The sequence below is a fragment of the Pelmatolapia mariae genome, linkage group LG10_11 (genome assembly GCF_036321145.2).
Source record: "Pelmatolapia mariae isolate MD_Pm_ZW linkage group LG10_11, Pm_UMD_F_2, whole genome shotgun sequence".
NCBI lineage: Eukaryota > Metazoa > Chordata > Actinopteri > Cichliformes > Cichlidae > Pelmatolapia > Pelmatolapia mariae.
In genome coordinates, this window is record NC_086236.1 from 26,024,397 (window position 1) to 26,047,960 (window position 23,564).

The following is a 23,564-nucleotide window of genomic DNA, read 5'->3' on the forward strand; positions in this document are numbered from 1 at the left end:
CATCAGATCATATTCACTTCATCTGTCACCGGTTTTCATGTAATGGCTAATCTGTGCATTAGAAAAAGTAAAAAAAAAATCCCTAACTGTAAGTATTTATTCAGATTTTTCCTTTTTTAACAAAATCAGTTTTTAAGGAGAATATTTGAACAATCGAGACATACATTCTCTTAAGATGATATTATTAATTATACTTTCAATTCTAGATTAGATCACAAACATATGTGGGTGTATTGAGAAAAAGACGCTGATAAGAACATATGAGGAGAGTGGTAAGCCCCTCTTCATTCCCACACTTTATGTTCTCTTAACATAAACTGTAAAAAACACTTTATTTTCCAAGTGTCAAACTGCTCATGTTATAGACAGATACATCAGTCTGCAATCACAAGCTCGTGCTGTAGCAAATATTAATTACCGACGAGCTGAGATGCGTCTCTCCACAGTTCTATCTGCTTCTCCACGCTTGTCCAATTACATTTCTCACAGTCCATTGTAAAGGACAAGAAGATACCCCGCTTGCAAAGCAGAAGAACATAAATTGAAATATCTTCCGTGACTCCGATATGTCTAATCTTCATGAAATCTGCTCCTGGTATTTTTCTCATTAATGTAGCTGAATTTGTTCCATCAACTTTCAAACCAAACAGGTTTTTAGACGGACAAGGCTGCATGTGTGATCATTTTTTTGACACATTGTTGGCAAAGAAGTATAACACGGAAGCCTATTATGTTAAATTGTTTTCATAGTGGGCAGGAATTTTGGGAAAAAATGCCCTGCTAATGTTAAAACTGAGAAACACAGCAAAACGTTGACCTATTTTGGTGCAATATAGGAAAATATAGAAATTGTTTGTTTTTGGTTTTTTACAGCAAATACAGCATGCATAATTTCAATGCCAAGGTGGAGGTATGCTATTCACTTAAGGATGTCCTGTATATTATAGAGTACATAATGTATTCAATGTTATTTTTTGTACTTTTGCATTTGCATTGCATTACTTCAATTGAGTTTGAGGTGTTTAAACAATGCAAAATCCAAATGGGACAGGTAAAGGTGAAAAGTGTACCAACTGATATAAAATAATACTCATATATATTTCAACTGTTTATCACCATGTGTTCCCAGCTATACATCACCCTGTATGTTCTGTGGTGACCCTTCACTGTCATCATTCGGCCTGACCTCACAGTGATATTCATACATCCAACAGCGATGGGCTGATTTATCTCACATCAGCCGCACAGTTCTGATGGCCCCTTTCATTTTCTAGCTGATGAAAGTACCACGGTAATGTGGTAGAATGAATTGTCCACCAGCGACCACCGTCAGCTCAAATCGATGGGGCATGTAATTGGCGGCCACTTTGTGTGATTGCTAAGATAAACAGACATTGTTACAGACATAGAAGATCAATGTCACACACAAAATAAGCGAGGGAGAGGTTGGAAATTATAGGCCATTATATTCACCAACAACACAGTAACTATTTCTACTGACAGGATTTGCGGCTGACACACTAGATACTACTTTATTACACTTAATGATTCTTTACAAATGTGATCCGTGAAATGGCAAATGAAAAAATTAAAATGGAAAAGGCACATACACATCATTGGCCAGCTGAAGGTCAACAGATAGTGTTTTGAAATAGAGCCATTTTAAATGCAATTAGTCAACCATTTTGCAGCCTCTCACCAGCTCTCCACCATCTTTGCTTGAGGATAAGCATTACCTGATAGAAAGCTGCTGCTTAACAATAAGCTGTTGTCATGTTTAATGTAACGTGTTTGAATGATGTGGCACCAAAGCTAGTACTGTATAGCTTCTGCTCACCTTGGTAATGGAGTAGGAGATATGCTGAATTGTGGCGTTTCTCACTACGGAGACTGAGAGAGATCTGGTTGCTCCAGCTGCGTAGCACTAAGCCAGTCATCAAGACCGACTCATTGGCAAGGATGAAGGGTTCTTGACCTCCTGTATCCTCCACGGTCACCTGCTCTCCTTCCAACACGCTCACATTTAGCACCTAAAAAAACACACCCATGCAGTAAGATTAAACAAAAGCCCTCACTGGTGCAATTTCACAAAACAAAATTTTTTTTTTACAACAGAACTGCAAAGGTTCTTTTTAGACCAACACATTATCAAATGTTACATTGCATACATATTATTTTCAGTACTAGTTTGAGCATATGTATTCACCCTTAATATTCCCCCTCGGAAAACATGTTTGCTTTCATTTCTTTGATAACCTGCAGCTGGGATGAAAACATATTTTTGACTAATAGTAGAATCTATCTGAGTCATTCCACTAATGGTTTGTTGCACAATTCCTCTTCTTCTATGTTTTCTGCTTGCCTGCAGAATAGTCTGTTAGCAACGCCTTATGTCTTGGATTCAGAATCTGCAGTTAAATTTGGCAAAGGAATCAGGACTACTATATGTAGTAAAACGGTCTGTGTAATGACATTTGGAGCATCATTTATTTAATTATTGGCAGAAGTCAAAAAGGAAAATGAAAATCCAACAACAGATCCTAATCATCATTCCATATGATAATAAAAGATGGTACATTCTACATTGGGTTTGCTAGAACATTCTGATTATGTCATTGTAGGTTGACATATCTGACTTTTTTCTACTTTTGATAGTTTTTTAAATTGGCTTTGTGTGTGTTTTTATTTTTAGTTAGTTCTTGGTTTTCCAAATAAAAGTTGTTACCTTTTGCTTTCTCTTGTGTTGTGTTTAGTTTTACTTTCTCGCCTATCTCGTTGTGTTGATTGTCATCCCCTGTTCTTGTTCCAGAGCTGTTTCCACTCCCATTCTTAGTTCTCAGTTTGCCCTTGTATAAATTCCTGTGTCTTCTATTTGTTGTTTATCATGTTGTGCGCATCAGTTATAGTAGGGTTTCTTTTTCTGACCACTTGGAAAATGCAAGTCTAATCTTGCCTTTCAGCGTTATTTTTGGTCTCGACCAGTCTCTCGGGGAATGTCTGATAAATGGTTCACTATGTTCTAAAGCTAATTGCTGTTTTCTTTTGTAGAGTACATTAGGTTGTAGAGTACGCTGAGACATTGCTCTGAAAACTGCTGCTATAGAAAACTGAAGTGCAACAGGATGTTGGTGGCCAAGCAGCTAAATAATCTTAAGTAATTCTATACAGTAATCTGCAAAACTAAACCACTCCTCATGTCTTTCTTGTTTTTGAAGTGGTCTTGAACAATAGTTCGTCAGGCTTTCTAAAGATCTTTTAAAGTTATTCTTTGAACATTGGCTGCTTTTTCCTTCATATTCAGTCAAGTCTTTGCACCCGACCATTTTCAGAGGAAATGTGTTTGTTTGTTTGTTTGTTTGTTTGTTTGTTTGTTTGTTTGTTTGTTTGTTTGTTTGTTTGTTTGTTAAGCCATTTAATACTGAACTATGAATTATTCAAGCATAAAGGAGGCACCTAAAATCAGTAGATGAACCTGTTTTGTGTCTACACATAATAGACAACCTAGCAAAGCGACACTCACAGGTTATATCTTTTGGACCTTTGTTATTAGCAGCATGTCGCAAAAACATAATTTTTTCCCATGTCTTTAGTTGAATCTACAAAAAATAAAGATGACACAGTTTGTGTCATTGTACTTTTGCACCAACAAGGTGATTCCCAAAAGATATGGCATTGGTGTCCAGTGTATCCTTAAAAATTCGAAGGAAACTGTACAAGTGGAGGATAAAAGGAGTGTCAGGCTGAAAAACTATTGGGAGCGCATGAACTGTATCTGAAAGTCACATCTTTAAGAAACAAGAAACAATTAAGCAATGATCTGACACTAGTTCTTTGGTTTATCAGTCTACTGTTCGTCAAAGCATCATTAGAAATAGTCTTACTGGAAGGGTGGCTGTCAAGAAACTATGAAAAACTATGAGAAAAGACTAAGTTCTGCCAAGAAAACAAGAAGAAGAACAACACAAGAGATGTTCACAAACTTAAGCTTGGTAAAACTTTGTAAACTGTTACTGTAACTCTAAACTTTTGCCTTATATACTGTATTTCATTTATGTTTCCATATGTTTAAATAAATGTCTTCTGAAATATCTTCCCATTTTCCGAGCCATGTATAAAACTCAAGAGGTCGGCACAGTATGTGAAACTGAATGCTGTCACAGGTAGTGGGCTTAGGTTTCAGGTATGTCACGAGGCAAAAAAAGGTTGCCCTAGGCTGATGTCCCTGAGGTAATATGTGTTGCAGGATTGTTAGTGCAGCAGCTTGGAAAAGCTGAGACAGTGGGCAGGATGAGTACTAGTCACACGATGGTAGCAAAATGAATTTGGTCACATAGACAAACTGTCACTCAGTCGAGGAGGTGCTGACAATGACTGCAGAGAGGCTGATGGACGCTGCGAGCCTGAGCTTAGAGGTGACTTCTTCCGGAATGATCCAGGAGATCAGCCACTTTGATTGATTTGATTTTTTTAATCAATACCAGATTTAAACCCAATCTCTGAAGGTTTTCTGGGATACAAGGTGCACAACAAGCAGTCAGTCATCAGGTCAAAAAGGAGACAGCCTCATGTTGTATGTGAGTGACAGAATTATGTGTGCATATTTTAGTCTAAATTCTTGATGCCAACATGCTTTTTTTTTAGTAGTTGCATAGTTGCATGAGCCTTAAATAGGAGCGTCACAGTGAGTAATAAAAGAATGACACGTGACTTTAGAATCAGATTCTCAATTCCTCAAGGGTAATGAGAATGACAAGGCTGTAGGCACAGTTCTCTCTTTCTTGAATTGTGCTGTTTCTCACTACGAGTGTTTTTGGAAATCAGATTATTTAGGTTATTTGACTGTTTTATAACCTAATAATTCTCCCTACAGGCTCACAGGAGAGCACAGTAATTCTCCTTGAGTTTAACAGTCACACTGATATATTCAAGGAATGAGACTGAAACGTAGTCAATGTGGAATTGCAATTTAGTCTGTCAAATTTAGCAAATGAGAGCCTTAGAAAACAGATGTGAATGATGTCACCTTAACTGCATTGTGTTATTATGTACATTTAATTGTGCAATTACAGTTACTGAGGAAACTGTAATTAATTTGTAGTTACTATTTAAATAGTGGCGATTTCCCAGATGCACAGTTGTTCCAGGTAAAAGCACATGCAAAACGTAAAGTTTATTCTGTGAGATAAGAAGTCTTCTGTGCTATAAATACAATAATTTCCTTCTGAAATGAGAAAAAAAAAACTCTAGTATATACTGTACAGTGTAAGACATTACATAATCCCACTGGTTTACTTTAGTGCATCATATCTTCTCTATTTTTTTGTCACCAATGTGTTTTGTCCTGGCTTTCAGACGTTTGATGTTGATGCCTTAAAAAAAGATTAACACTTGCTGTGACACCTTTATTGCAGCTCACAATAAAAGTGTCTTAACAGAGGAGACATCCATATAGTGGCTTCCAGAGCACAATGAAACAAACACTTTCGTAGCATACCTACTCTCACTATCACGGGCTTGTGGTGGACCTGCTAGAACAGCTCTGATTTATAAATGTTGCTTTGTGCAATGTATGGTGCAGAACATTAAATATTAACATTTTTTATTTTTGTCATTTTTAATATTTGCTTAAGAGCTTTTTGTGGCTTTGTTTAAAAATAGCATTTGAATTCACTGAAACACAGAAGATAATTTGATTGTGAATTGGATTCTTAATTATTTGATGTCCACCTTGGATATGATATTGACGGTAGTCTTTGATACTGCAACAACTTATCATATTCAGTGAGCAGAACAAGATTGCGGATCTGTGACTACTTGGTTTACATATATCAGGGAGGCTTATGAAGGATAGGTGAGCAGATAGTGGACAGAGAACATTTGGACTGATAGATAGCTCAGCCCCAGAGGGCCCTATCATCTGTCATCCACCCTGGGACCTGTCAGTGCACCCAGCAACAGCTGTCCTGCCTCAATTATGAATCATTGACCATGTCAGGAGACATCAGACTACCTTATCTTCTCCAGTGCTACAGCCAAATGCCCACAGGGACTCACTGTCTCACTCACACACACACACACTTACATGAAGAGCACACACACATGCGTGTTCCTCTGGACTGTAATGAGAGCAGTATTATGGTAAGTCCTAGCTGGAATCCCTGCCTCAGCAGACACATTTGTGTGGCCAGGGATTTGGCTGACCAAGCACACTTCTGCACCAACCACATCATTATCACAGGATGCCATCTATACAGTATGCTGTTCCATTTCCAGAATTATGTTGAGAAAGGAAAGAATATCTTTTTTTTCTTTTTTTTCTGTCTTTTTTTTCATGAAATAAGCTCAGGACAATAAAAGAAATGCAACACCGGCCTCGGATAAGGTGCACTTTCTCTAGTAGCATTATCTTTCTCCCAACCCTTGGTCCAATATTTTTCCAGAGACAAATCAAAATGAGAGGACTAGAGAAGAGAAGGTCACCCCTCTCCTCTACCCTGTGTCTTTTCAATCAAACCACTGTAATGAACACACCATCCTGCAAGGCTACAGTACAATTGTCAGGCCTAGAAACGCACTTGGAATATTAACTATGAAAGAAAATGTCCATTATAATGTTCAAAAAGACGATGATATTTGTAAGACTGAACACCTTGATCTTGATGTGTTACCCGTGGCCCTGTAGAACAAGGAGCTTTCTTTTAACTGTACTACTGTGTGCGTCAACAGTGTGTAGGGGTGAAGATTCATGTTATCAAATTCGAACAGAAAACAGCCTAACACAGAGTTCAGGGAGTGATTGCGTCATGCTGTATAGTTAATCTAATACTAAACATAAACTAAATAATCCATATTATAAAGCCAGGAGTTATTTCAAACTTTGATATTTATGTTTAAAAATGTAAAGTACAAATGCAGTTTGGACAAAGCCCAAATGTTTCTCCTGGTGTCCTAAAATAGACACTATATCAAACCAGTCTGACTTTATACACGTGAGATATGGGCATTATTCACTAATTTATTCATTTATCTGCAAAATGAGTTAACTGTCCACAGAGGCTTGCTCTCGCTGATATTTTATTGTTGAAAACATCTGGTGGCAAAAAGTAATGAACATTTACACTGACTCACAGGAGCTATTGCTTATGCAGAAATGAGCTGTATGTAATCAAAATGATACCGCTATACATGGAAATTAAATGACCCTGCCGCTGGGGGCAATAAATCAACAGCCACTGGACTCACCAGCTGCAGTATCATAATTACTATGATAAAATCTCCCGGCTTATAAACTGGAACATACCAGAAATGTGTCTACCTTGCTTGTGCCCCCCCACCACAACCACCATCACAACCACCGCCATTTGAATAATTTTTGGCACATCCATTTGGCAGTTTTCGTGCATCTCTGGATAGATTTGTGCAAGCAAAAAAAAAAAAGGAGTTGTAGTGCTCATTATATAAAAACGTTATCTTAATTGAACATTCACCTCTACATAAAACAGTCAAGGCCATTTCCTGTTTGCCCTGTTGTCTAAAACAATGGATTCTTACCAATAAGCAAATGCTGAATGTTAATGAGAATGTGCAGGAGCCAGAAGCTGCATACAATAACTTGCTCATTGTCCCTTGTGTTTAATTTGAGCTGGCTCTTGAGTTTACCAAATGCAACCACCTTAGTGATAAGTAAAATAGTGCATGCTGGGTTTTTGTTTTTTGTTCTATTTGCTTACAGTTACTCAGACATTAGAAGCCATTTCATTAGATGAGATTCTTTCTTTTTGATAAATCAGCTTCATTTTCTCCCAGGCCTTGACACCTCGGTTTATTTGCTACACTGCATTTTTTGCATAGATTTAAATTCATGCATTACTGATTACTCTTCATATTTTCAAGCATGCATCTCTACCCTCCCACTCTCATCATGGCACTAAAAGAGTTGTGGGGGGGGGGGGGGGGGGGGGGGGGGGGTGACTTCACCTTCTGCCAGACAGACTTCTTCTTCCTTTATGACAGCTAGCTGGGTGGAGGAGCAATTAGTGTCACCTGAAAGCATTCCTCTCAGGATTGCAAGGCGCCATGAAAACTCATCTCGCCAAAGCCCTGAAAAGCTCATCAAGATCAAACTGGCCTTCTTTATGACCTGACTTACTCACCCACAGCACAGGCTGATGAAGGTTTCCTTTTGCCTCATCTCAAGTTGATTAAAGGCAGCAAGCCTCTGCTGGCTTCCATTCCTCAGTCAGACTCGTTTCCCTGTGACACATCTGTTGTGTCCTTTGTCGTTTGTGCTGCCTGGGACCCGATCCAAAGAATGGCCTAAACATTACCTTGTTAAAATACCACGTGATTACATTCATCAAAGAATTTTAAGAGTGGAACTTTTGTTTTTACAAAAGTGCCGTGACTCGCTTTTGTTGAAAATCTTTCCATCTTTGTTGTGGCACTTCCATCTGAAACGAGCACCAGCGGTCACTGAACGCCAACAAAACAAATTTAATTCCCTCCCTCATCAGCCACCCTCAGCCAGGGTCAATGCCTTGTGCAGTTTGCTTCTTTTGTAAGAAATGCTAGAATTAAAATCGGAGTGCAAGGATCAATACAGCAATTCAACCAGCACTGAGAGGGGCCTGTGTGTCAAGTATTTGTGCCGCTTATTAACATGACTATTGATTGGAGTCAGAGGAGCATGGTCACAAAAGCAGCATCAAATACCAATCATTAACCCTCAAGTCAGTTTTAGCTATAAACTCTTGGCATGCTCTGTAACATCTTAATCCTTAAAGGGGCATTTCACTGATGGTCATCCTTGGCGGCCCTGCCTTCAGTGTCATTCATTATGCAGCCCTGAGCTAATTAGGTTTGTTATTTTTTGTTTTCTTGGGTTTGTTTGTTGTTTTTGGTTTTTTTGCTGTTGTTGTTTTTTTCAAGTTTGGTTTTACTTTGGAAGTGTCTGAAACAATATTTACTCCTCTCAGGATTGAAAATAAAAACTTGAAAGTTTTAAATTTCTCCACTAAGCCTGAAAGCCTTTGATATTTATAAGGTTTAATTAAGGAAACAAACAAAGGGCAAGTTTTCTTTTCTTTTACTATAAGATGTGTGGGGTTTTTTTTTAAACAGACCATTTTTGCTTGGTTAGAGCTGCTGCGATCATGGAAACCTGCAGTAGCAGGCCCACTTTCTATTTACTAACTGTATCACGTTTGCAATACCTATTTTGCAACATACTTTTAAATGATTTTTTGAATATCATATCTGACTCGTTTTAACCAGCATAATCAGCAAAAATGAAGTTAAAGAACATCAAGTCAGAACAGAATCGATTCTGTTCATAATTATTATGGATAGAATTTCTAGGTGTAGCCAAGCGAGCGAAGGCTTGCACTTGAGTGGTCTCAGAATCTCATCTCTGCTTTTTACAGATGATGTGGTTCTGTTGGCTTCTGGAGCGGTTTGCAGCAGAGTGTGAAGTGGCAGGATTGAGAATCGGTACCTCCAAATCTGTTTCCAGTCCTCAGCTGAAAAAGGGTAGAGTGCCCACTCTGGTTCAAGGACAAGTTCCTGCCCCAAGTGGAGGAGTTTAAGTATCTCAGGTTCTTGTACATGAGTTAGGGAGAAAGGAGCAAAAGGTCAATGGACAGATTCAGTTGCATTGATGCAGACGCTGTACCAGTACGTTGTGGTGAAGAGAGAGCTAAAAAGCGTAAAAGCAAAGCTCTCAATTTACCGGTTGATCTAAGTCCCTGCCCTCACCTATTGTCACGAGCTTTGGGTAGTGACCAAAAGAACGAGATCATGGATACGAGCAGCAGAAGTAAGCTTTCTCCGAAGGGTGGCTGGTGTCCCTTTCAGATAGGTTTAGGAGTTTGGCCATCATTTAGGAGCTCAGAGGAGAGCCGCTGTTCCTCCACATCAAAAGGAGCCAGCTGAGGTGGTTTGGGCATCTGACAAGGATGCATCCTGGGCGCCTCCTGTGTGAGGTGTTCCAAGTATTTCTGACCCGGAGGAGACAGACCCAGGACACATTGGAGAGATTATATCTCTTGGCTGGCCTGAGAACACCTGGGTGTTCCCCTGGACAAGCTGGAGGAGGTGGCCAGGGAGAGGGAGGTCTGGGCCTCTCTGCTTAGGCTGCTGTCCCCATGATCAGTCACGATTAGCGGAAGAAAATGGATGGATGAAACATCAAATCAACTGGAGTCATGCTAATTGGTTGCCATATTCTATTAATTTACTCCCCTTTGCTAAAATACTCTGAACTGGATTAGACAAACCAGAAGAGAGAAGGAATTGGAAAAAATAGATGAGAGCAAGGTGGAAAAATAACTGGGTAAAGTAAATAAAAGTTGATGGTGAAAGACTAAAAAAATAGAGAGTACTGACTGCATAGTAACTCCTGAACATTATTGTGAATTATAGTAGTATAAGCTTGTCAGTAATTGGAAACACTAATATAATCAGACTTCAACACAGTTGGAGAGATTTGCAATTGGTTTATAATTCTAGCAATGCATTAACCAATGGTACTCACACATTACAACTGCTTTGAGCCAGAATGTAGAATCGGGTATGAAACAGAACTGAGACAACCAGTGCATCGCCTCAAATGGTTTCTGCTTGAGACCCAGGCAGGTAGTTCAGCAAGCAGAGGAAACAGAGAAATCAGAGCAGGACAGATGGCCTGGAAAGCACTGATATCTAGCTAACCCACTGGATTTATTTGATCAAATAAATAAAAAAAAGCACCATAACAGATTCTAAGCACTTTAATGCCACAGTCCAGTTCTGGAAAACCTCCATCTGTCCTCCCCTAAAACCTTATTGCAAAAGTGCCAGTGGACTACAAGGGGAGATTGATATAGAGATAAGATGTGCTTTAGATATCACTAATTCACAACTGAGAAAAAAAAAATCACCTCCATGTGTATTTATACAGTGGGAAAAGGGACTAACATGTTCCTTCCTGTTGATTTGGTAGCATTCGTACTCCATAGGACTGTCTAATGGCATCTGAGTCTTTATCGTTATTCAATATTAAATTAAGTTTGATTCTAATTCTTCCTATTTTCACAATATGAATCTACAATCAGTTTCAGAGCCGAGGATGGAATTAAACCCATAAAAAAAAACTTCTCCCTAGTCCCTAGTGTTGTGGCTTTAAAGGAATTCATCACAGCTAACCTCATAAAATAGGAGTGAGTGTCAGATGGAAATCAGTACTTTACATCTCATATCCAGCTCATAGTTTGCACAGGCTATCATCCTGTACATATATTCTGTATTTAACTATTGAATACAAGGCCAGGACATAACAATTAAAAGCTGCACCTAATGTCAAAGTATCCTGTCCTTTTCAAAACTACTTTTAGGTTTGGTTTTTTGTTTTTTGGTCTTTTTTGTTTATTTGTTTGTTTGTTTTTTTGGGGGGGGGGGGTAGTGACTAATAGTTTAGGTTAGTGCTAAAAGGCAAGTTAGAGCAGCTTCTTAATATTTGCAGTTATTTTGCAGGAAAAAAATCATTATATGTTCAGAATCACCAGATGGGGCGATGCATTATATTCTGTTAGCCATGGCAGAGGGGTTGAACAGTCAGGCTGGGGGCAGTAAACTCTCGTGATGCATTTTTCATCCTCCCTCTCTCACAAGAAGCCAGACTGCTGAAAGGAATATTGACTAAATACAGAAAAGGTTTGATCTTGCTTATTTATTCCCCACCAATTTCTGTGGGATTTTTTTTTTTTCAATGCTGGTAGAATTCAGCGGGGGTTTCTGAATGCTGTTTAGATTTTTTTTTCTCTGAGCCATAGGTACATAACAGCAACATATAAATATTTATCACAGTCTCCATATTTGCCCTTCAGATTATTTCCTTCATCTAATTTTCCTCCCCTGCCTTCTGTACTGATGGCTACCTTCCAGAATAGAGGCCCCTTCATGATAATGTCTCTACTACAGCTCCTCTGGTACAAAGTGCGGTGCATTCAATCTGTGTTAATGGTTGGTAATGTAAATTGTACCAGTACACAGCTTGAAAAGTGGGTACTAAGAGCTTTTAACCCAGGTCGGAGTTATTTTGTATGTTTCTAGCAAACCAACAAATCCATAACCTAACTGGAGAAATTGAAGGGAAGGTGTGATCCCTTCACAGATCAATATGTAATTATTGCAAATAGGCTCATCAGAAAAATGAAAGCAATCAATTGTTTTCTGATAACAACTGGTAATTTAATCAATTTCATCCCTGCCAACATGGGTATGTTTTTGTCTGTTTATCTGTTATCAAAATTACTAAAAAAAAAAAAAAAAAAAAAAAAAAGGAAGGATTTCAAACTTTAGTAGAGACCAACTTTATACCCTTCCACTTAAACAACCAACTGTTGATTTGCAATGATATCTTAGTGAAAAATCTCCCAAAAACCTCCACACAGAGGGCTGCGTACAAAGAAGACACCTGCTGTTACAGAACGTGAAAGTGCTTGAAAATCTTAATAAGCATTTTATTTGATTATACTCCTGTTATTAATGTTGGGCCAAATGGTGGCTTTTGTGAAACCCTTTGATTTCCAAGTGTTTTTCCAGTTTATTATTATAAACTGTTAATCTTGTGTCAAAAATAAGAATGTAGGATTTGAAGAGGAGAGTGATTAGATGAAGTAACTTTATCTTAAGCAGTTTCACTTCAGTTTTATTTATATAACCCCAAATCACAACAATAGTCGTTTCTCTGTTCATTTTATATTGTAACGTAAATATCGTACAATAATAAGTGAGGTGGGAAATGGTCTAGTGGTCCACAGTGGTCCACAGAAAATTTCTGAGGAATTTTAGATCTTTTACTTTTATTGCACAAAAGGACGAGAGCAGAGAGCTAAAGTGCAAACTGCATTCAGGAAAGAAACAACTGAAGTATACTGCCAACACAACATTAGCTTTTTGTATCTCCACAGACAGCATGCTAACGCAAAGCTAGCAAAGCAGCCAGAGTGATGTTAAAGCTCAGTGTATACTGATACCAGCCCAGTAGCCAGAGCCTGATCTTCAAGTCAGGCTTGTACCATTTTAGCCTTCATTTCTACCAGTACTTTTTGGGCTTCAACTCTGCAACTCTTTGCATTCAGCTTAGGGTTCAACACTTCAGCTTTGGCTTAAAAACTTAAAGAAAGGCTGTATTTGTGTTCTAACTAGGATTGGGAACTGTTTTGGGAAGCCGGACTGTAACGTGTTATTTATATTGTCAGCAGGTTTAATACTCACCAGAGAAAAGTAATTTGTCACTTACTTGTTACATTACTTTCTTTTTGCTCTGTAAAATGACCTGAAATGCAGTGTCTCACAATTACCAGTTAACAATACAAACCTTACGGTACAGTTCCACACACCGACACAAATCACTATCCTAATGTGGATCTTTCTTTTAGTAGTTGTACGCGAACACAAAGCCGACACCATAAAGCAAAGCTCAAAGAGACTTTAAAGTATCATCATGATGATCCTATTTTAGAAACATGAACAGGTAGACACAAAAACAAAACAGAACAAACCAAAAAAACAAAGGGAATCACATACATTTAAAGTCATTACATACATTTACAATTATACATGTGGAAAAGAGAAAAAAGAGAGAAAAAAAGAGGGGGAAAAGGTATTTACCATCTATTTACCCACAGATTTAAAAAAGAAACAACAAGAGTGAATTCCCATCCTTTGTGCTCACTTTCTAATACCCTAAAAACAACCGGGCCCTCTCAACAGTTGGGACAGAAACAAAGGAGACCAAACATTGAGGAACACTACTGTGTTCATCACTTCCTTTGTTACCTGATAAAGTTCAGCGTCAGGCTGTTAGACTGGGGTTGGGATGCGCTGAGCTTTAGTGCCACTCTGACTTCTAGGCTAGCTTTGTGTTAGCACGCTATTTAGCAGTTATTTAGTTAGTTAGCAGTATAAGACACTTGTCTCTTGTCTTTTTGGTTAATAAAGATAAATGTAATGACCACTCCACTATTTTCCTCTTCCACAGATGAGCTGAAATCAGATGACTGTAGTGTAAGAGCATAGGTAGAAAAAAAGCATGTTTGTTTGATGTTTTTTTCCTCTATCCTTCCAGCATGCAGATAATTGAAGAACCTTTGTGTAATTTATTAGCTGAATTTAATAGTGAAAAATGTAATCTGGTTACTGGTCACATGTTATGGAGTAGTGCAAAAGAATGTAACAAATTACTATTAATATAATATTAATGTTAAATATTCATATTTAATTTTAAATTACTATTAAGTAGGAATAATTACATTCAAGTTTTTCTGCTTGCTTGCACAAATTACTCACAAGTGAAAAAACAAAACGATTCCAATTTAAGGTTATATTTTATGGTTTAAGGTTGTTCTCCTTGCACATGATTGTATGAGGACATTACTACGCCACATTGCTACTCTGTGATAATCTTTTTTTTCCTTTTAAAACCTTCCAAATCTTGGATAGGCTCCCTGAAGAAGAGCTTCACACAGTGCTGATGAAAAGGCATGGCATGACACATGCTTGATTTCAATCTCTATCTCTCCACCTTTAGTCACTTCATGCATTCCCAAGGAACAGGGGCCTTGTTTCCTCAATCTCTTCAGTCGTGCCAAGCAATTGTCTGTAAGTTTGCCATCAGATCACTATCAGCTTGTCTGCAGGAGGGAGGGGAAAAAGTGGCCCCCGTCTGCTTGCATGGTGGTTTGAAATGCATGGCTTCATCTTATTTCTTTATCAAGCCCGACTGATGTGTGAATATAAAATGTCTATATATTTTAGCTTTATAGCCTTTCAGTTTAAGAAATCTTCTGCCAAAAGCACTGGAGAAGCTGGGAAAGCAAAAAGCTGATACATCAAATGCCTATGCGGATATGCATGCACATGTGCGGGTGAGTGTGCATGTGCTTATAAGTGCTTCAAGATTTACTTAAGTTACCCAGAGGAAGCTTTCAGAAAAAAAAGGCACACTCTCAAACATATACTCTGTCAAGACTTATCTTCGCCCCCCAGAGGCAGCAAGACAAAGCTCACACATTTTATAAAGTCTCCAATGGTAAATGAGGCGTTTGAAGAATTGCAAATGCCAGGGAACGCATACACTGACAGTTAATTTTTATAACCTTTTGTGAAAAGACTTACCAGGCAAACATTCAACCTGAGACAGACCCCGTCACTTGTGTCCCCATCCACCCACTCAACCCAGTAATTCATTGCATTTCTATCTCTATCAACCCACACAAGACCAGAAATTACTGTTACTGCTTAAACTAAACCAAAATATGTCACTGCTCTTTACTGGTTTAATAAGCATTTTATAAAGCATCAGAAAGCACAGTTCAGGTTGAAATGGCTATAATCAGTATTTTTAGATTAACAATGGAACATGTTTTTTGGGTCACTCTGACAAACCCACAAACAATTATGCATTTCCTCCCAGCACCCATGAGGTTTATAGCCTTTTTCGGCTAATTGTTTTGTCAGACTGCAGAGTTAGTATTTTGGTTCACTCTCTCCAGACACTGACAGCTGTTTTCAGTATTTAAAAAAGTTTAGTGTGTTTTGGGGGGGGGTAAATATTCATGACATTTTGATCTTTGTGTGTATATGTTACAAACTGGGATTTCCTTTTTACATGATTCTAATGGTATCCCAATGTGAACCTTGGTTCTTGTGATTTTCAGTCTACAGTTCCTGATATTACTTTATTTTTGACCTTCTAATGAAATTCAGCTTTGGTAATCTAGTGTTTTGGTTCACATCTTAATTATTATTTATTTTTTTGTCTTCCTTCTCTTACCCCTCCCTAAGCCTGGTTCTGCCAGAGGTTTCTTCCTGTTGAAGAAAGTTTTTTTCCTTCTCACTGTCGCCAAAGTACTTGCTGATAGGGGGTCATATGATTGTTGGGTTTTTCTCTGTATGCATTATTGTAGGGTCTACCTTACAATATAAAGCACTTTGAGGCGACTGTATAAATAAAACTGAATTGAAATTGAATTATTCTTGATTGTAGTTTTAGTTCCTTTGTCTCTTTCCTCATGTGTAGTGTGAGCCTCCTTATCTCCACATTCAGTATCTTTCTCTTAGGTTGGCATCTTGAAGAGTGTTAGCATTCATTATATTAGTCTCCTCTCGCTATTTCCTGCTTTACTTTGAAAGTTTATTTTCTTAGTTTTACTTCCTATCTGTCTCTACCTGATTGTCCTGATTGCCTTCACCACTCTCCTATCTGTCATTCCCTAATCAGCCCTCTGTTATAAATAGTCCTGTCTTCCCTTTAGCAGACTGCAGAGTTAGCATTTGTCAAAGCATTTGTTATTTTTCCCTTGTCTATTCCTCACGCACTATCTTGTATTTTTCCATCACCTTTTGTGGTTTTTCAGCCTTCAGCTTCCTGCAGTTGGGCCCTAACCTTTACGCTCCACACAACCTGACAATATCATTAGATGTCACCTTTTCAGACCTTAAATTTTATCCCAAAGTTCTCGCAGTCCTTTGGCTACAGCTGGTTTTAGCCTGCTCAGGGTTGGCTACTTAATGGAGTTTTGAAACTTACCAAACAGCCACTTCATCAAAAGTTCATCAAATTACTAACATTATAATTATTGTGAGCCTTTAGCACTGACCTGAACTTCGATGCCATATCCCAGGTAGACAGTAATCAAGTAGTTACACTCCACTCCCGAGTCAAGTTGCTGCAGGATTTCAATGTTACCCTCAGGGTCAGTGAAATTCAGACTACACGGCTCTGTGGAAGAAAGTAAAATGACAAGTGATTCCCTTTTTCCCGGATCACTGATCTTTCTGACAGCCCACCTGTGTCTCCCTGGCCCTATAACCCTCTAACTATCTCTGCAGAGATCCTCTCTGACACTACTCATCTGGGCCTTCAGCCCTCTGTGGCCAGTGGGAAGGGCGGGCAGGACACATCAGGAAAAATCAGATTGTTTTTGACACATGAGCAACTCCGTTATCCCTGACGGAAAGATGAATAGCTGTGTGCAGAATGCAAAATGAACAGGAGTAATGCTGAGGATCTGATGCTTAATTTTCTTTTCCTCTGGGATACATGTGTTATATTTAAGGGTAAATGTCCAGCTCAGTACAGTACATCCTTGAAAGTCAGAGAAAAAGAAAAAGAATATTACTCTGCCTACCTGATGTTTGCATGGTGGTGATGGTGGTAGTTGTGGTAACAGTTGTGGACATTGTTGTGGTGTCTTTCTCCGAAGAAGCCGGAGTGAGCTTGTGGAGCTGATGACCAGGGATGGTTTTGTTTTTTAGTGCCATTTCACTAGCTTCCCCCTTTTCCATCTTCCCCGAGGTGGCCTCTTCCGGAAAAGCACCCAAACTCTGAGGCTGACTTCCTAGTGAAGATGAGGGAGGTACTCCGCTGTTTTCACCACCTGAACCTCTGTTATTTGGTGTCACCTGGGTGGTAAGTGAGTGTGTTGTTGGATCGACCTTGTCTGTCCCCCTGGTCCTCTCCTTTGATTTCTTTTGAGGCATAGACACGGGCAGTGCTGGTGTTGTGGGGGAAAATGTAGTCAGCGGTGATGTGGCAGCCACAGTAGCAGTAGAGGCAATATCTGAAAAAGCTGGAGCATCCTCATGGGGCACAAGTTGAGTGACAAGGTCTGCTGCATTTGGAGCAGACACAGAGCCTGGCATGGTGGGATATGCAGCCACAGAGCCATCCTTCCTAAAAAAATGCTGGTCCCCCCGGAAGTCCCTTGTAAGTAAATGCTCATGAAGCAGCAGGCCCTTGAAGACTGGCTGGTGGTTGGGGATGTTCATTGGTGAGACGGTAGTGATGGAATGGACTTCACTTTCTGTGTCCTGCGTTGATGAGTGTGTGAAGAGGTCCCTGTCTAGGTCCAGTGTCCTCTTACTGATGCTGTTACTGTCTTTTGCAACTGAAAATTAAAAGAAAAAAGAAAAAAAGTAATATAGTTATATTAAGCAAAATATTACAGTCCAGTGATCTATAGAAGCAACATGCAGTATACGAGAGTAGTATGTCTTTTTGACAGTTTCATTATAGAATCATCAACTCTGCCAGCCTATAATCTTGCAAAATTATGCCTAATGAGGTGAGAGGCTCTCCTCTTGTATAATTCTTCCACACTTTCTTTTTTGCGTTTTGCTATTTTTAATCAGTTCATTATGCATGTGTGTGTATATGTGTGTGCGTGCATCTGTGTGCAGTGAGGCTGGAGAAACTATGACCATAATAAAGTCCTTTATAAATTTATTCACTAGCAAGTCAGTCTAATAGGTTGACATAAATATAATATATAGTGTGCATATTACTGTACAGAGGGAGTATTTAAACACATGGAGTGTATCCATCTTCTATGTTAATGTAAAAAACCTTTAGTACTTAACATATTAGGGTATTTTTAAGGCCATGAACACAATTAATAAGGTAGTATCAAAAACAGATTCCATAATTACACTCTCCATTCAATGAAAGCTTGGCGAGAGACTGAGAAGATGTAGTCTAGCTTTTGGATAAACAAGAAAAAAAAAAGTAAAAACACCACCAAATGAAAACAAGCTCTCTATTAGTCAATCATGGGTACAATCAGTTATCATTAACCATCTAAATCATCCCAAACTAAGTAGTCATTTTGCCATTCTGATACTGGCACTTCTAACAGTTTAAAAAATATATCTAACTTTCAGCATTTGACACGTCAGTCTGGTACTATTTCAATAATATGTAGGGTTTGTTAAGGTTTGCAAGTTCATATTATCTTCTTTTATACACATATGTCAACAAGAAACAATGCTGTCAGCTTTGGCACTTTAATTAGCTTGCATTTGGGGTGACAGTTTGTCTTAATGAGGCAGAATAGCTGCCGGCACACTTTTCACACTTAAAGATGAAAGGATGTTGTTGACACCGTGGCAGCAAATCAATGAGATATCCCTATGTGAGTGCTTCTATTACAGCACTCCAAGAGCATGACAGAATCTAAGTTTGAAATCAAAACCAATGGAAGACTCCGTTATATATTTAGGGCTTCAGTCAGAGAAGCCTAAAGGCCTGTCAGCAACCATCTGGCAACCACCGGAACTGAGAAAAAAATGTGTATTCCCCAACTAGTTGTGAGCAGTTGCTGGAGGTAGCTCATATTTGCTGTGAAATAAATAGCTAAAGCCTCCTTCACACAGGTCAAAAGACTGGTCAGTGACTCCAGGTAGTCATGAGTTGCTAGGAAGAATATGTATTCTGTGAGAGGCTGATAGATGGCAATCATTAGTGTGAAACTGGTTAAAAAGAACTATACAGTGATGCACCTTGAAACTGCTTTGATTGCTAGCAGGTTGAAAGTCACTATTGGTATGCATGGAAGACACTGACTTTTTCACAAACATAAAAAAGTTTTACAGCTTTACTTCAGTTTATGTGCACTGCTACAGCATTAAACCGCATGCTCATTGACTAACAACTTGTGATTAACAAGCTTGTGGTTGAGCATGAGCATGTGGTTTCATATAGATAATTCTTCATTTCTGGAAGATGGTATGACAAAAATTTACAAAATGGACTTAATTTTTTTTTATATATGACCAAAAGTGAATGACCGAGCCCATAAACTTAGCAGAAAAGTGTTTACAGAGCTCAAGTCTTCTTCTATAGGATTGGGAGCCATTGTGCAACCACAGCTCTTGCCATCTGGTCACTTTCAGTTACAGTGCATGTTGAAGCTACTTCTGCGATGGCTTCATTTTTCCAACCTGGAAGCTGCATCTGTGTTTTATATTGTTGGGAGAATATTTAACTATAGGGACCAGAGGGTGCTAGGTGATCATCCACTGGTCTCTAGGCCTTTGTGATTCCTTTAGAGGTCATTTGCACAAAAAATATTGAGTACATAGATACACAGCACATTAAATAATAATGCAAATAATGCTTATTATGTGTTTACAACTGTTTGTGCCTTGAAATTCTAGATAAGCCTATTTCTTTACTCATACATGAAATTATACCATGATCCTCAGCGTGAACTCTTACAGAACTCTCTGTTTAATCCTCTTTCCTCACATCTGATTCAATTATAAAGCTTGCATATTCTTTAATCGACCGACACTTTTCAATGCGTTCATTATAAGATCCCGTCACTTTCTTGCATATGAAATATAACATATATTTCAGGCTCAAATCAGCCAGCCAGCTGGTAAACATTCACCCTGCAAAGTCAAATTTGAAGTTATTGATTTCCTAAGGATCTCCACAACAGGAAACATACATTCGGGTTTTTAAAAAAGAAATAGTGTCTGAATAAATCTGAAAAATTGCTGTGCCGAAGGAGACGCTCTGCTTTGCTCATAAACTTCGAAAGAAGTTGTAAGGCTCTGTAACATTTTGCTGATGCAGAGTACTTTTTACCACCATCCGGCACATTGATAAAACTTTGATTGGGCTATTCAAGAGGAAGAGTAAACAGCTTTATTACAAAGCCTCTCCTAGGCGGACAGAATTGACACATGGTTTTACATTTTACTGACAAACACGACAACACCACATTCATCTTTTGTGGCGACAGAAGCAATTCAAAGACCTTTTGATGTTCTAAGATGGAGGAGAAACATTTCCTTGTAGCCTTATTCTGTCACAACAAGGGGAGCAAGAATGGCGCTATAAAGGCAAACTAAGCATATTTGACATGTCATTCCAGCAGAGAGAATAAAGAGTCTAAAGGGGGGGTCTTCATAAATGATTGAAGTATATAAGACTGGCCTTCAAGAATCTCAAAGACACACATACACACATACTGCATAATAAATTGAGAGTTTTTCTTTATTCATTTATTTATTTTTATCGTAATTACTGTAATTGCTCCTTGTGACTGTTAAACCCTGCCTTCTGCTGTCTTATCTTCCTCTCCCTCTGTCTCTATCTTTGTAGCACAGATTTCGACCATCTATTTTCTGCCCTCCAGTCAGAATATTGAGTGAATGTGGAGAGTGAGGATGGAAGGCTGGGTTGAACCAGAGTTTCTCATACACAGATCAATAGAGGATCAATGTGTACAGGTTGAAGACCTCACTGTGGTGATTACAGAGAGGCACTGCTACCATATTGTTCTAATCTCCAAACTTTAATTGGCTGTTTACAGCTGAGGTTTGGAGCAACAGGGACAAACTGAATTTTAAGTACCATTTCTATTAGTATTTATGCATTTTAACATGTATTTTTACTATCTCAACAAATTGGACAGTTAATCAATAAAATAATTTTGAAGAAATCTGATCACGAAAGTAATTTATTTATTAGTTTCAACCTGAAAAAAAAAAAGTTAAAATTAGTTATGCTTCATCCAGGTATATCATTAAAATACTGACTGCATATAATTAATTATCTAATGCTATAACTCAAGCCAAAAATTGGCTTGAATTTCCCTTTTTAAAATTCCTTTAGTTCAAACTTGCTCAACCGTCGTGATGTCAAGGATCATCACTTTTAATGAGCACTGGTTTTGTTGGAAGAACCATCTCGTCCAAGTCCTAAGTGAATGCTCAGGTTGAGAGCATGGCCAGGATCATCATCATTTTGGGTTTTTTGTTTGTTTTTACTTCACCATTTGTGGGGTTCATTTGCCAGGAATTTTTCCACAGTGGACTAAACAAAAATAACATTCTGCTTAAGCAGCCTGAACTGTAATTTTAGTCCTCTCTCATACACGTTCTCAAGTAATGCAACAAAAAGCGGGACAAGAAGCAAAGCTTTCAAAATATCATGCAAATGTTTAAATTGTGATGCTATTCATGGTAATGTTACATTATGAAAAATAACTGGGGGGGGGGGGTTTCAGGCAGCATTCCTCATAACACAGACAGACCTTGTTATTGAAGTTGTGAAAAAAAGAAAGTAAGACTATGTAGTTGGGAAAAACTAAGTATACCTCGTGATTTAGTAGCTTGTAGAACCACTTCTAGAAGCAGTGAGGTTTGACTGGGCCATTGCATCATGTCTTTTAATTCTCAGCCAATCTGCTTTAGATTTGCTGGTGTTCAACACTGTCCTGTTGCATGACATAATTTTGACCAGGCTTTAGCTGTCAGACAGATGGCCTCACATTTGACTCTAGAATACTTTTGTATACAGAGAAGTTCATGGTCAATTCAGTGACTGTAAGGCTCCAAAAAACATCATGACCAAATGTGGTGCTGAGCATTTGGTCTTGTCTGCCCAAAAGAAATTGTACCAGAAGTCTTGTGGTTTGTTCTGATACAACATTGTAAACTTAAGCTGCGTTGCCATGTTCTTTTTAGAAAGAAGAGGCTTTCTCCTGGTAATGTGCTTGGATTTCTACTGCTGGAGAGATGGAGTGTACATCCCAGTTTAAAACTTTACTTTTTGATAAACCTTATAGTTAGAGCAGCATCAGATTATTGTAGCATCATCTTAGTCATGCTACAATAGGTCTAGGCTGCTGAGGGCTTCCCGTGATGCATGAATCTTTCTTCTTCACTCTTCCCGCTGCCACCAAGTGCTTGCTCACGATGGGTGTTCTGATTATATATATGATACAGTTTTCTCTGTATTAATGCCGGCTCTTTACTTTACAATATAAAGCACCATGAGGTGAATATTGTTGTGACTTAATGCTACATAAAACTGCCAAAACATCTGCTGTTATAGAGGCGCAAGAACTTTTTGATGATCAGTTCATCAAGTGCATTTGATGAGCAGCACCTGGCTGCTACTTACTCTCTTAATTCCTATGGAACCACTAAGGGTGTACTTAGTTTCTATTTCACATGACTATGAAGTATATAGTTATAATATCTCCCCACACTGCCCACCAGTTTAACTTTATTGTCTAATCATGTGTCGATGTACTCTAATATACTGCCGTACACAGTGTACTTTAAAAAAAATGTGACCTTGATGTGCTTTGGTAGGTTTGTGTCATGCTGTTGCAAACAGTGACAGGCAAGTTCTGTCAAGTCACAAGACTTGTGGCAAGATTTGTTTTAAATCACAAAGCCATAGCAGCTGTTATCATTCGTGGAAGCTGTTGTTTCTCTGCACCTCAGGTAAACATCATTTATTTACGTGCAACAGCTAAAAGTAGCAACCATGCTGCACGCTAAAGAGGTTACGTGTATAAATGAATCACATCACACCACACTGCAGCTGGTTAATTAGAGCTAATTCATAAATTAAAGGTGGTAATTGCAGTGACAGAATGACGTTACTGTGATATTATTCAGTGCATTAGAACAAGTACAATAAAATACCATTTATTGTCCCGGGGGAAATTTAGTTAGTGACATGTTTCCTTTGTGAGCACATTCAGTACACGTTTATGAGAGGCACTTATCTGAGAGGAAGGAAACCATTTAAAGAGTGTGGAATATATTCATTTGCCCCTAAAGAAATCTGCTGTGCTCTCTTGCCCCGTTACATCAAGAAGTACCAGCTCTGCTGTCAAAACTGAGAAACGGGAATATTAGACTTAGTGATATAAAATAACCTTAACAAACCGAGACAACTCTGCATCCTTTAGATGTCACCCTGATACCGTAACAAA

At 38.5% G+C, this 23,564-nt stretch overlaps 1 protein-coding gene across 2 annotated transcripts in view; it reads right to left on the bottom strand.

The window, feature by feature from the left end:
• Positions 1-23,564, bottom strand: part of LOC134635700 (seizure protein 6 homolog) — a 96,685-nt gene that overhangs the window by 23,979 nt on the left and 49,142 nt on the right. For both annotated transcript variants that reach the window (XM_063485172.1, XM_063485171.1), the window contains exons 2-4: positions 17,172-17,930; positions 16,641-16,762; positions 1,838-2,030 (exon numbers count right to left, since the gene is read on the bottom strand). In XM_063485172.1, coding sequence (XP_063341242.1) covers positions 1,838-2,030; positions 16,641-16,762; positions 17,172-17,930 — 1,074 coding nt within the window. The remainder of the gene's footprint in view (positions 1-1,837; positions 2,031-16,640; positions 16,763-17,171; positions 17,931-23,564) is intronic.